Genomic DNA, 13,451 nt, shown 5'->3' on the forward strand with positions numbered 1-13,451 from the left:
AGCTGCTGAGGATATTGGTAGGTATCGGGAACGGAATGGCCTGATGGATATCAGGCTTTAGCTTTTTTATACGTGGGTTTTGTGCTATGGTATACGAGGTGTTGCTTTGTTCCGCCACAGCGAGGTGGTGCGCTCCGAAGGTACCTAGTAATATTATTTATTTCCAAAGGAGCGAGTCAGTCCCTAAGATGGCGGTGATGGGGGTGCGTTGGGGAGATGCCCGTCCAGTGGGCCAAAGTGGTCCGTGCATTTAAACTTGAGTCGTGGGACTGTTGAAGTGGGGCCTGAACTGGCGCTCCTGATCACCAATGTTTGCGATTCCCGACATCTAAATCTCCCATTCTTTCCGCAACCCGACGGCCATCCCCAGGGTTAGGCATGGATTGAAGACGGGAGCGGCCGCAAACCCTCTCCAGGCTACGGGCATTCTCGCCATGAATCCCGTATTGACGAGCAGGCAGGCCGACGAACTGTACGTATGCATTGGGCAGCAGGCGCACGATCCGAGCTGAGACGATATCGGTAGGCACAAGTCGATCGTTGCATACCTGACGGCGAATAACCTGTCAACCACCGCCGCTACATTGAGGGAGGAGTTGAGCCTTGGAGAAGATGTCTTCGATGCGGAGAAAACAACCAAATACCAAAGCCTACTCGAGAAGAAATGGACAAGCACGGTCCGTTTACAGAAAAAGGTATGTTCTCAACAGCTTCGCCTCGTGCTAGACTCCCGCCGCCCTTGGCTGTTGTAGGGAATAATGTCTAACTGGATATTCCGCTCAGGTAATGGATCTTGAGTCCACAAACGTTGCATTGCAATCCGAGCTCGAACACTCCACGCCGGCATCCCTCGCCAAACGCAAAGATCCCACGAGCTGGCTTCCAAGATCGCCTCCTCGACACTCGCTAGAGTCCCACCAAGCCATCGTCAACTGCCTTGCGTTCCACCCGGTATTCTCGTCACTGGCCTCTGGGTCTGATGATTCCACTGTCAAGATATGGGATTGGGAGCTGGGCGAGCTGGAGAGGACACTAAAGGGTCACACGAGGGCCGTACTAGACGTCGATTTTGGGGGCCCAAGAGGCGCTATCCTTCTCGCGTCTTGCAGCTCTGATTCGACTATCAAGCTGTGGGACCCAGCAGACGAGTACAAGAATACCCGGACCTTGACCGGTCATGATCACAGCGTTAGTGCGGTTCGGTTCGTCGGTGGCAGGCCCGGATCCGAGAATCTACTTGTCAGCGCGAGCGGAGACAAAACCCTGAGAGTATGGGACGTCACGGCCGGGTACTGCGTAAAAACACTGCAGGGCCACACCGGCTGGGTACGGGACGTGGTCCCCTCACCGGACGGGCGCTTTCTATTGTCTGCCGGCACCGACCAGACGGCTCGGTTGTGGGACATCTCCGCGGCAGACTCGGAAAGCAAGCTGGTTATGGTCGGCCACGAGAACGGTATCCGGTGCTGCACCTTCGCCCCGCCGGCTTCCTACGGCCACATGGCAGCGTTGGCCGGGATGAAGAAGCCGCCGCCTTCGACCAGCACGGCAGAGTTCATGGCGACCGGCTCCCGGGATAAGACCATCAAGCTGTGGAATTCCACGGGCACCTGCATCAAGACGCTGGTAGGCCACGACAACTGGGTAAGTGGTCTTGTATTCCACCCAGGCGGCAAGTACCTGCTTTCGGTGGCCGACGACAAGACCCTGCGATGCTGGGATCTTGGTGACGACGGGCGCTGCGTGAAGGTGCTTGCCGACGCACATGGGCAATTCATCACCTGTCTGCGCTGGGCACCGGGTATCGTCAAGAAGGCGGCAGATCCCGGTGGTGAGGATACAGGGCCGTTGGAGAAGACGGCTCCATCGGAGGTGCAGATCCGCTGCCTTGTCGTGACGGCGAGCGTGGATAAGGTGGTGAGGATCTTTGCGGATTAGACTTGCGGGTCATCTGCCTAGCGTTGGAGTTTGACTCTGGGTGTATTTTGACATCCTGGCCAGGATATTGAACTAATGATACCTATATGACACTGATGAGACCCGCGCCAAGCACCCATGTTCATTTGCCTGTCCCCTGCCTCCGGCTGTGAGATCCATGAGCTCAGGTATTCCATAAGACAGCCTCATTAACATCAAAGTAAACGTGCAAATAACCTACCACACCACCTTGGCAACTTCGCTCATCTTTATCTGATATCTGGATATCCCATTGTAGGAGAATTCCACCTACAACCTAGGCGCCTTCCTCTAACATTTCTACCTTTAGTGTCTTAGTACTGATAAATTTGTTTGCTGTTGATGCAGGACACTATTGCAAGTAATCAAAAGAAAGGCAGTAAAATTTTTTGATAAAGTGTCGGCCGTCGACTGTTCGACAGTGCGTTGGGTGCTTCGTACTATTGGGCGAGTGCGAGCAGCGCTTGGGTCATGTCGCGGGTTGTTTTGCGAAAGCCAAACAAACTCGGCATAAGGTAACCAGGCAGCTGTAGATAAGTGAGTACCTGGTGCTGGGTTGTGGCGTCCTCCTTGCGAAACAGAGTATTTGAACGTCTGTTGTAGAAAATGCACCAATTCTAAGCTACCTTTATGTTCTCAGGTTCTGGTTGAATGTGTTACTAAGTAAAAGTTGGGAGGTTAGGTAGGTACAAGTTCAACTTCTCCGGCTCTGAGAACTAAATTATGCAGAGTGGATTCACGACGGGAATAAACCCACAGACACCCCCCTAGAATTACAACTCCCTAAGCTGGCATAGCCCCCCTGCGCCTTGAATTTTGTTGAATGACCTGGAACCAACAGGTCAACCCCGAAGGCGCTTAGCAGGGGTTCGGCGGCTCCAGGAAAGCCTTGCCCCCCTCTCTCAGGCCATGATCCCGCCAAAAGTGCTCCGGCACACTATTTTTCCTCTCAGTAAAAGCGAGTAGTTATCACGGTTAACGGAAACGCAATAGCCTTCGGGGCTTACTTACCAAAACTGTTTACCTACCTATTATGATGCAGTAAATCTATAACAATATGCGAAAGCCTCGTTCTACCAACGGTAACCGGTGAGCAATAAGGTGCAAGGATTTCCCTGTTCTGTTGGGGATCATCTCTTTCGAGGCGCTTTTCGTACAGCCTCAACGGTGCTGGCAAGCAGACAAACACTGTACAATTGTTGTAGGTATGAAGGGCGAAGCTCCATGCACAGCACCAACACACACAGTGCTAGTTTTAAATTACCCGTATACAGCTACAAAAGGCCCACCACCAGGGGAATCCGCCGTTATCGTAGCGGTGAAGGCTCTTCTAGTTAGGTCTGGAAGTGCCCCAGCTTAACCCAGACGTTCAGCGCCGTCGAGATAGGAGAGTAAACGGGCGAGAGAGACTCTTGCGGTACCTCTAACTCTATTGTGGGATTGCGTCTTTGCCAACGCAGTTTCCTCTCCCTTCTCCCAAGCACTATCTACTGGCCCTCCGAGTTTATGATCTGAAACCCGGCTGGGGTTAACCGGCCGCGCTGGACGTGGCCGATACTACCCACCCCGTTGCTTGGCTGTAGGCCTTGCCTAGCGCATTCAGCTGCATCCCGAGTCTGCCTTCGAGACTGGAACATTGCTGCTGCCTTTCCAGTTTCTTGTTTTCCTCGCTTTCTCTGCTTTCTCTGCTGATTTTGCCGTGTATTCCCGCCCTTGCTACCGCCTTACGGGCGTCTATAAAGGAAGCAGCATGTTGCCTCGAACTTTGGGGCTTGGCTTCACTTTCTCAAGTCACCTCTCCTTGAGTCCTTAATACTTAGCTTCAACCCTTGAGCTTGGAAAGTTCAACCGCCAGTCTTCCCCTATCATGGAGCAACTCCCCGACAGCGATGAAAACATTATCAAAACCGTCCACCGCTCTCTCCAGGACGGTCAGGAGAAGCTGTACCACGAAACCTCGGCTAAGGCAACTTCCCGGGGAGAGGACCGAATTATCCAAGCCACCGAGTCCGCCATAAAGGAGGGTAGTGCCACAATGGAGGCAATGTCCCTTTGGATACGGGGCAACCAAACCGAAGCCGAAGCCGACAGGCTTTGCCGGGCCACAGTGCTCGACAGACAGGCCTTTGGTCAGAAGATTCGCGAATCCTCTCTCAGACACTGGTGCGAGAAGGGAGGCTTTAGAATCTCTCCGATTCTTGGAGATTTCCTCAGACGCTACATGATCGAGCCGGTTACCCTCGACTCCGACTCGGACGACGATGAAGAGCACGATGCGTCGGACAGTGAAGAGAGCGATGTTTCGGACGATGGCGCCGCCCAAGCAAACAACCATTTACCAACTAGGAGCAACGACCATCGGCCAAATCATCACAAGGTTTCTCTCTCCCCTTGTTACGTCAAACTTATAAAACGTTGCTAACTCGTCAAACGCCACAGAGAAAACGAACCCACGACGGCAGACCCAACTCTCCTGAGTCCCAACCACAAAGGACACGGCGAGGCTACGAAGGGCCCTCGAACACTGCTTATGATTTTCCCTCGCCCGAGGCCACCTCGAACCCGGTATTAGTCGTTCGATTTACCCCCAAGACCCCTACACCACATCCTAACCATGAAGCTTGATATGCTAACTGCATCCACGGCAGAGAGGCACCATAAAGGGCACAATACAGTGGGATGAGGTTGAAGGGGTTAACTTCATCTTTCCATACCCCGCGGCAGGGCCAGGTTATTACGTCGTTCAGTGCGAGGGCCCCCGCTATACGCATGTGTTTGAGGAGAACCCGTTGCAGTTGAAAGGGCGCAAAAGCCCCCAGCCCGTCATGGTCAAGCACTTCGCCAGGGGATGGCCTAAGCCAAAGTGCCATGAGAAGGAAGAGGCTTGCACATACACCACCGACGAAATTGTCATGAAATTTGGTTACCGAGGTGAGCTGTATACTGACTATTCCATGATCTCCTGGCCAAGTAAATATTAACACCACCCACCGACAGTCGTCGACGACGAAGAAGCGGACGTCACCGCCGAGTGGGCCGAAAGAAGCAACGAGCGTTTGGCTTTGAACGTGGGCAAAGCCTCGAAGAGGGTTCAGGCCAACAAGAAGCAGAAGGGACCATCCGCACCATCCGCACCACCCGCACCACCTGCATCATCTGCACCACCTACACCACCTACACCACCTCCACCACCTACACAACCTACACAAGCACCATTGCCATCTTACGGGCCTTCATCGCGGGGTGGGTTCCGGCAAAGACAGGTTCCTGCTCGGTCGAGTAGGTCTGGTGCCAGCGCTTCGGCCACCGACTTTTGGAGCGCTGGACCTTCCGAGAGCAGAGAATTCGTGCCTGTGGCTGACATGGACTATGGTGAGCTGTGGAGCGCCCAGGTGCACATCCCCGGCTATTCCCGCTGGGACGAGCCAAGGCGCGGTGATGATATGCCTCTGGTATGCTTGGCCTCTTCTCTTAGTACCCGCCGGCAACAACGGGGTTCTTATTCACACCAAACATGGCTCCGCTCCCATCGTGATCACCACCTAACCTTTCATTAGGCCCGAGTTGAGAGCGACCTGAATCCAACACACCGATAGACATCAATATCCAGGCCGAGGCCTGCCAGCTCGCCACACTACCTTCGGTGGCACAACACCTTCCACGTCGACCCTCTATCACCCTAGAGATGACCGAGGCTCAGGCAACCCTGGGAGCCTCTGTACAACAAAGAGACAGAAAAAAAGGAGACAGGGAGGACAAAAAGGAAAGAAGTCCTCCAAATTCGGAACAAAACTGGTGTGAGAGAGAAAGGAAGAAATCGGGTCTTGTGAACTCACCTTGTGCTTTATACTTTTTCTAATATCTCTGAAACGGACCATTAGCTATCCGTTTCGTACTAATTGCCATCCTCTTCTTCCCCCCATGGCCGAACCCGCCCATACCAAGGCCAAGACCTTGGCCCGAGCAACATGATGCAGACTGGACCAACTTATTCCTTTCCCACCCACTTCGCCTAGGTAGTAGATAAGATCTACGGAAATGAGATCTTACCCTGCCTTGAGCAAATGGCAACCGATATTGGTTATATTAGAAGCTCGCCGAAGGCCTCTCAAGTCCAGGTTCTTCTAGCCTATCGAGAATCATCAAGTATTCAGCGGGTGTCGGGGGGCACACAACACCACCCTTCTCTGCTATGGCGGCTGCAGTCAAATAGCATCAGAGAAGAGGCAAGCTATCCTCTCAAACATTCGTCATCATTTCGAAGTGAAGGATACACACTCCGCGATACGACGTCCACATCCGCAACAGGCCCTTTCCATCTAGTCCGTTCACCAACCCAACACTCACAAAGGCGGCGGCACGTTCATAAAACAGCTCAAGTTCTACAGGTCTCAGCCATGGTAGCAAGCAAGTACGACAGACAAACATCGGCGTGCCGAGGGGAGTTTTCCGTCCCTGGTCCGCCCGTCCACCCAACCATTCAGGTCCCTCCCAGCCAGCCCACCGAAAAACTCCGACTCCATCCCTGCCTAGCCAGCCTAGCCAACCTGTACCCCCGTCCGTTACCAGTTAACCAGACCCGCCCACCAGCCAAGCCAGTCTATACATAAGACGCACACATATCTGGCCCAGACACGGCCAAGATCCCAGCCGAGTTATATATCCTCGCTGCCCCCGTCATCATCAGCAATATACCCCTCCCCCCAAACCAATTCAATCTCATTAAATAACCAAAAGAACCACCCATCCCATCCTCATCACCCGCCCACTCCCACAGTCATCTCACCGCATCCCATCCCACCACCCCTCACCCATCAATCCCACCACCACACCTCACCTCAACGCCCGCAACCCCACCTCCCCACTACTACTCCCCGGCGCGCCCTCCCTGACCTCAAACACGCCAATCCCCCCCTCCGCATCCCCCACAAACAAAAACCCACCATCCGCCGAAAAGCACATCTCCGTCACCAGGCTCAAATCCCCCAACGCCGCCCTCACCCCAGCATCCTCCCCCGAATCCAACAACCCCGCCTCCGGATCCGGCCAGCACCACAACTGCCGCCCCGTCATAGCATCCACCAGCGCGAGACACCCGCGCGCCCCGCTCTCCACGCCGCGCGCATCACAGTACGCGACAAAGCGACAATCGGGCGAGACGCACGAGGTGGCATTCGGGATGCGGAACGTCTTGGTCGACGACGCGGCAAAGTCCCAAACCAGGACATGGCGGTGATGCACGGCGGCGGGGGCCAGGTTGAAGCCGCCGCGGCCCGGGATGGGGACGGCGCGGTAGGAGGCCGGGATCCAGATGGAGACGGCGACGGAGCCGTAGGTGGCGAGGCCCGAGGGCAGGGCGGTGTCGAGCTCGGCGTGCTGCCAGGGGGCGACGACCTTGTAGGGGGTGTTGGAGGTGGGCGCGCCGTCGTGGATTTCCCAGGCGGTGAGGAGGGTTTCGCGTTCTGGGGGCGGGTGGTCGGGGCGCGGGGGGCGCGGGCCCGAGGCGGTCACGAGGAGGGGCCCGGTGGCGGAGAAGGCGAGTTCGGGGAATTTGGGCAGGATGGGCAGGTTGGTGGCTTTGCTGAAGTCGATGGAGCGGGATTTTTTGAAGGGTTTTTTGGGGTTGTGCGTGGCCGAGTAGAGGTCGAGGGTGTCGGTGTTGCTGTTGTAGGTTACGAGCGGGCACCAGCCGGATTCCATGACGTTGGAGCGCACGGCGGCCCAGCGGTTGGCGTTGTCGATGGTTTGGAGGCGCTTCTTCTTGCTCCAGTCCCAGATCTCGAGGGTGTCGCCGAAGCCGGTGGCGATGGCGATCAGGTTGGAGGTTTCCGAGAGGATGGCGTGGCTGCGGACGAAATACTCGCGCGAGCGGGGCTGGGCGTTGGTGTAACACGATATCTTGATGTTATTTTGCACCTCGCCACTGCCGACGGACCATATTCGGATGATGTTGTTGCCATGTTTGCTGGCGAGGGTCGCGGAGGAGGTGGAGATGTCGAAGAAATAAACGGTGGGTTCTTTGAGCTGCTTGTCCTTGACGGCGACGAGTTGTTTCCACGGTACCAAGTGGACGGGCGAGGATCCGTGCTGCGGTTGCATTGGCTGCACCGGTTGCACCGGCTGCATCAGCCGCGGCCGTGCACGGTACTCAGGCATGACAGGCGAGGGCCCCAGAGCGGCTGGAGGCGACGCGGCACTGCCGGATGAGGATACCCGCTCCAACGTGCTCCCCCTCGACGACTGCGAATACCTGGACGTGTCACCGGATCCCAGGTCAGATCCGTCTAGTGATGGTTGTGATGAAGCCCGATGCGAGCTCTGGCGGTTCAGCACGGGGAGCGGCGGTAATGGCTTGGCTATGGGTGGTTTGGGGGCTGCGGGGTACAAGCTGTAACCGGCTGAGGAACCCTTGGATGGCCGTCGTTCAGAGGCGTACGAATCTTTCCGGTGAAACTGTGGTGCCCTTGGTGTTCCGGGAGGCTGCATAGAAACCGAGTTCGCGGGACGCTGTCCCAGCTCGTAGGTGGGCATGCGATATACGTCGTCCTGGCCAAGGTAGCGTGGCGAGTCAGGCGTGCGTGGCACGGGCATTCCACCGGATGGGACTCGTCGCCGGGCGTCATAGCGGTCGTCTATTGATGATGCCATTGACGATGTATGACGTGACGAACTGGAGTCTCTCGAGTTCAAACGGCCTAGCTTATTCCTGCATCGGATCATGTTAGCGGCCGCTGCTCCACGGTTTCTCGCGAAGAAACCCTGACTGCAAGCTCCCAGGTTCAAGCTCACACCATGTCATCCATCTCATCCGCCGTGTGGGCGTATGGTTCCATCTTTGCGTCAGCTCTGTGCGGTGTGTGATGTTTCGCAGAAAATAAAATTTGGAGTGAGCAATCGGCTGGATTCGGCTGTCCAAGTACTAGCTCGAGTCTAAGATCGGCATGCGGCACGCGACGACAGCGGATCAACGGGAAGGTTCCGTTTGACTGAGGCTGACTCTGATCGCCCCTCCACTCGTTCGAGGGTGGCACTCAAGTCAATGAAGCAACGACGCAACGAAGCAACAAAGTCACCTCAATTATTTCCGGTTGAGACAAAGGCGTTCGGGAAGCCACGAGGACGGAGCGGCGCAGGGCACACGAGGATGGTTAAAGGGAACTAATGAAAGATGCCGCCAAGGGTGTTGCAGTCGGCTCCTCGCGTGGCAATGAGGGGGAGGGGACCTCGAGGATGGAGAGGGTGAGGGAACAGGAACCCGGGAGGGGAGCACGGGCCGGACAATGGAACGCAAGGAATCGCAGGCACACCATGACTATTCCCACGGCTCGAAGCTCAACTTGTAGTGTCGCTGCTCGTTGCTGTTGGTCACTGCCCCTCCCCTCATTTGGCGGCTTTCAGGCTAGACATGGCTCGCAACCACTGGCAGCCAATAATTGCTGGCGGGGAGCGAAGGCAACCCCCCTCTTGGTTGGCCCTTTCCTCCGCATCCAGTCAGGGGCCTGTGCAAGCCACCCCTGCCTTAGCTGCTCCCTGTAGCCGCTTGGCACACTTCAAACCCGGTACCCCAACACCCCGGGCTCCAGGCCGGGCTCCAGGCCGGTGCCACTGCTGGGGTGAGTGGTGGGGCTTGGACTCGATAGCCTGTCTTTCCTGTCTCCCCGGCTTTCTTTTGCATCTGACTGCAGAGGGGGCAGCTGCAGTGAGCTTCGAATTGATGGAACCCCGATGGAAAGTGGAAGACCGATCCAAACATCCAACCCACCCATTCTGCCATTCTCGTTTTTCATGCCCGACACCAGGCGGTGACCATGATTGCATCGACCTGCCCTGCTCTTTTCTGTTCTTCATTTCCTTCTTTGGAAAATACCTCATTTGCTCCATCACCCGGTTGGGTGGTTGCACCTGCACTTCCTTGCTCGCATCATTGTTTGTTGTGTGTGTGCTTGTTGTGTGTTTTGTGTTTTTCGCTTTTTTCGCTTTGACAGTCTGGGCCCTGCAGTCGGGGCAGGTGGGGCGGAGAATAGACCTGGATGCGGTCAGCATCCGACAAGTCCCTTGTTGGGCTGACGCAGTTCCAGACGTGGTTGAACCTGGTTCTCCAAACAGTCACCAGCGCGGAATTGAGGTTGCCGGTGTGCCGGTTTCTCCCCTCATTTGTTATCCACAGACAGATGTGTGTTGGATGTCGTTGTGTGAAATGTGAAGTCAAGATGTGTGTGGGATATGTCGCATTTCTTCAAAAGTGAAACACACGCACAGTTCGCTGCAGACCCAAGAAAACGGCCCGAAGCATGCAACCTGTTCGTCCACCTGTTTTCTGCCCCGGACCGTCCAGGTTCGGCTGCTTCCAGCGGTGCTAACCTCAAAACAGCCTCAGCCTTGCAGATGTTCGACGGTTGCCAGCCACGTTTTGCTGCACGCCATGCAGCCACCGTCCGTTTTCCCCCTTTCGCAATGTCGATCCCGCAACAAGCCGCAGGACCTGGCTCCGGAACCACGTCGGTGGCTCTCTTGACGATGCACCCTCAAAACCCCTCAGAGCCCCTCTGATACGTACGTCGTTATTGTGGAAATCCACACTCTGGGGGATCGCCCCGTTGAATTCTGTTGATCGGGGAAGTGGAGATCGCAAGGCGTTGGACGATAAAACAACGGAGCGACGGACAGCGGCCCCGACGATTGGCAATTGAAACGGAGCACTGACTGCATCTGGGATTTTCGATTTTTTTTTAGTTTTCCCGTCTTTGCTTTCCCACCACACCACGCCAATGTTGAGCTAGCAACCCACCAGCCCAAGGCTAAATTACCCCAAGAGTCCACTTCGATCCCAAGCCAGCGGGAATGCCACGCTACCCCGCTGCTCGGGTTTCTAACCAAGCCTGGCAGTCGCCGAAGCGATCTCTTCTTTTGCATGTGCTAGGTCTGTTCCTGGAGCGACTCGACGACTGGTGGGCGACTGGTTGACTGGCACTGGGCGATGGCACTGACCGGGTTCGTTGAGCCGGAAGTTGACCGGTCGGTGGTTGTTTTGGGCAATTTTACGAACCGATGCCTGTTGGCTCCGACGCCATCAGAGTTAATATCCGTTGGTTCGGGCCACCATCGATTCAGCGTATTTTTATCCCTCACGGCAGACCAGAATGGCACGCAATGGATGGCACCTCATGGGAAAGGAACGGGTGTCAGCGATATCGCCCCAGCGCCCCATCGTCCAATCGCCATGCTGCTCGAAAGTTGCACGACAGCAAACCCGTTCTTTGCGTGAAGTGGGAACGGTGATCAACGAACTCCGCGTCTTCAGGCCGCAGCAGGTTGGAGACACGGACAATATCCCGTTCTGTCCAGGGTCCGTTACTGCAGTGTTCTAGCAGCATTCACACAATCCTCCACTGCGCCCCGCGAATGACGTTTCACCACAGATTGTCTCCAATTTATTTCGCCCCTCGCGAGTTGCCGGGGGCATCACCTCAAATGGATATGTGTTTTGGCCGGTTCGGCATATGCCTGGCAGCAACCACTGCATGCTCTGGAGGCCATCAATCCAACGAAAGCTTCACAACCAGCCAAGCTGCTGACATCGACAGCCGTCCCAAATCCAAGATGGCGGCGCTGGATTGTGTGGATACCTAATCGGTCCTCTGGGTCCACTACCCTTAGTAACAGTTCTAGATCGGTGGCAAACACGATCGAAACAAACCATCAGCCCACACTCAGGAGCAGTCATGTGAATCCGTGATGTCAACGTTGAATAGGTATAGAGCTATTCCTCGAAGGAAACAAGGGATGAAAGACCAGCGCGTAGTATTACTGACATCGTATGATTTATTTGTCGCCCCGAGCGTGGAAGGACATTGCATAGCACGACGTCATCATCATACGACTCCAACGAGCATCCGCAATATCACTTGACCTAGGGAACGATGTTGGCAAACTTCTGTGTAGGTAGGTATGGAGGTATGCAGTTACTTACCTAAAGCTAGGATCAAAAAAAGAGTCACATTTTTTCAGCTTTGTATGAGGAATTAATTGTATGGGGAAGCCCTTGATGATAACTTGAACCCAATGCAGCTACCCACCACAAGTGCTAAAATGAAGAACATTGTTTTGCCTAGTATTTTAACATAAGACTACACCTTTTAATATTTCTTTTGGATATTTAAAAAATTGTTGGTGGTGGATTTCATCGAGTGATGAACCCGAGTTGGGGGGGATTTGGGTGTAATTTGAGAAGTGTGATCTTATTTTTTGACCCTGATTTGTAGGCAGCCATGCCATATTAGAGCGTACAAGTAAGTGTCTTACTCTTGAGAATGTGATTTATTGCTATATTCAAGTCCTTGATAGCTAACCACATTAATTTAGGGCTTCAGACCTAGAGTTGCTCATTCTTTAGACGGGGGGCACTCGTGACTCGTCTGATCAACTCGCACTTCATTCAGTTGTCCAGAACCACCAGACTTTATGTCACTACGGTCATGGGAAGAGGTCATAAGCAGCCAAACATCAGTCCATGACGCGGCGTTTACGTTCCAATGGCGCCACTCTCTTCTCTGATGATAGGTATATAGGGATGGCATCGGTGACCAGATACGCCCAATCCTTTTTCCTTCTCTTTTCATCTTTCACAAACCAAAGTTCAAAAAAGCCGAAAGGACAGAACCAAAGAAAAGACAAATAAAGCAAAAAAGAAAATGTCTTCCATCACCACCACCAACCTTCCCCCCTCCGACTCCCAGGCCGGCACCCTACTAGCCGACGTACGCCGGGAGCTGGATGACCTGTGTGCGCGCGCAGACCGCGCCATCCACGACGCCTGGGTGCAGCACCGCGATGTGCGCGCCCTGCTGGCCACGCCCAGCCACCTGCAGCGGCAGTGGTGGGGCAGGAGCAACGCGCGCTTTGGGAAGGCCGTCTCCAAGGCGGTAAAGGAGTTCAATGTGGGATTGTGGCGTCTTTGTAGGTTCCTTTGCTTCCTCCCTCTTTGCTTCCTTCTTGTTCCAGCTGGGAGAAGCGGTGGCTGACTGGAGGTTAGATGACGATACTGCTCGGGGCCATGGGGATGAGCTGGCGGAGCAGGTGTGGGAGACCCTTCGCGCCGACGATTACGCGCCGGCGAATTACCAGAAGGTCGACGGGGGCACCACCCATGGCCTGTGGGAAACCCTCGCCGCTCTCGAGGGGGTTCGGCTTCCGGTCGACGGCGGCGGCGGCGGCGGCGGCGGCGGCGGTTGATTCCACCGCGGGGGCGGGGCGCCGGAAAAGGGGGGGATGGAACCGAAGTCGGCTCGGCCTTGACGACACTGGGAAGGTACACGGGCGACAGTCTGTCACGCCCTGTGCCACAGTATTTAGGTATGTATGAGTGGGTGTGGAGAAGAGGGTCGAAGCACATTCTAATATCGTTCAGGTTCCATTTCCGGGTCACGCTTGACGGCGCATGCGAGATGGGAGGGGGGCAGAAAAACTGCCATTTTATAAATTGTCATTCCATAATT

The 13,451-nt window shown here is 55.1% G+C and overlaps 5 protein-coding genes across 5 annotated transcripts; 4 read left to right on the plus strand and 1 right to left on the minus strand.

Annotated features, from left to right (window-relative positions):
• Positions 1-305: 305 nt before the first annotated feature.
• Positions 306-2,038, plus strand: F5144DRAFT_585438 (LIS-1 2). The gene is made up of 3 exons (XM_066789694.1): positions 306-472; positions 527-695; positions 784-2,038. Exons 1-3 carry the CDS (start codon positions 435-437, stop codon positions 1,936-1,938), a joined length of 1,362 nt encoding a protein of 453 aa, XP_066638662.1. The 5' UTR covers positions 306-434; the 3' UTR covers positions 1,939-2,038.
• Positions 2,039-3,603: 1,565 nt separating this feature from the next.
• On the plus strand, positions 3,604-5,591 carry F5144DRAFT_382835 (uncharacterized protein). The gene is made up of 5 exons (XM_066784629.1): positions 3,604-4,333; positions 4,396-4,521; positions 4,605-4,887; positions 4,954-5,408; positions 5,514-5,591. Exons 1-5 carry the CDS (start codon positions 3,824-3,826, stop codon positions 5,550-5,552), a joined length of 1,413 nt encoding a protein of 470 aa, XP_066638663.1. The 5' UTR covers positions 3,604-3,823; the 3' UTR covers positions 5,553-5,591.
• A 1,198-nt stretch (positions 5,592-6,789) lies between these two features.
• Positions 6,790-8,789, minus strand: F5144DRAFT_498500 (uncharacterized protein; the record flags this gene model as incomplete). Its single annotated transcript, XM_066786270.1, has 2 exons — positions 6,790-8,662; positions 8,746-8,789. The coding sequence occupies 2 exons, from the start codon at positions 8,787-8,789 to the stop codon at positions 6,790-6,792; spliced, it is 1,917 nt and encodes a 638-aa protein (XP_066638664.1).
• A 230-nt stretch (positions 8,790-9,019) lies between these two features.
• F5144DRAFT_382839 (uncharacterized protein) lies at positions 9,020-10,361 on the plus strand. Its single transcript, XM_066784630.1, has 2 exons — positions 9,020-10,256; positions 10,328-10,361. Exon 1 carries the CDS (start codon positions 9,362-9,364, stop codon positions 10,157-10,159), a length of 798 nt encoding a protein of 265 aa, XP_066638665.1. The 5' UTR covers positions 9,020-9,361; the 3' UTR covers positions 10,160-10,256; positions 10,328-10,361.
• A 2,286-nt stretch (positions 10,362-12,647) lies between these two features.
• F5144DRAFT_606607 (uncharacterized protein) lies at positions 12,648-13,188 on the plus strand (the record flags this gene model as incomplete). Its single annotated transcript, XM_066791501.1, has 2 exons — positions 12,648-12,912; positions 12,989-13,188. 2 exons carry the CDS (start codon positions 12,648-12,650, stop codon positions 13,186-13,188), a joined length of 465 nt encoding a protein of 154 aa, XP_066638666.1.
• Between the last annotated feature and the right edge of the window lie 263 nt (positions 13,189-13,451).

Source organism: Chaetomium tenue (assembly GCF_020726465.1).
Source record: "Chaetomium tenue strain MPI-SDFR-AT-0079 chromosome Unknown F5144scaffold_7, whole genome shotgun sequence".
Taxonomy (NCBI): domain Eukaryota; kingdom Fungi; phylum Ascomycota; class Sordariomycetes; order Sordariales; family Chaetomiaceae; genus Chaetomium; species Chaetomium tenue.

Coding starts and splice junctions, on each gene's coding strand:
- F5144DRAFT_585438 (XM_066789694.1), top strand. CDS start 435: ATGAATCCCGTATTGACGAGCAGGCAGGCCGACGAACT. Junction 473..526: donor AGCAGGCAGGCCGACGAACT/GTACGTATGCAT, acceptor CGATATCGGTAG/GCACAAGTCGATCGTTGCAT. Junction 696..783: donor CGGTCCGTTTACAGAAAAAG/GTATGTTCTCAA, acceptor TATTCCGCTCAG/GTAATGGATCTTGAGTCCAC.
- F5144DRAFT_382835 (XM_066784629.1), top strand. CDS start 3,824: ATGGAGCAACTCCCCGACAGCGATGAAAACATTATCAAAACCGTCCAC. Junction 4,888..4,953: donor CATGAAATTTGGTTACCGAG/GTGAGCTGTATA, acceptor ACCCACCGACAG/TCGTCGACGACGAAGAAGCG. Junction 5,409..5,513: donor GCGGTGATGATATGCCTCTG/GTATGCTTGGCC, acceptor ACCTTTCATTAG/GCCCGAGTTGAGAGCGACCT.
- F5144DRAFT_382839 (XM_066784630.1), top strand. CDS start 9,362: ATGGCTCGCAACCACTGGCAGCCAATAATTGCTGGCGGGGAGCGAAGG.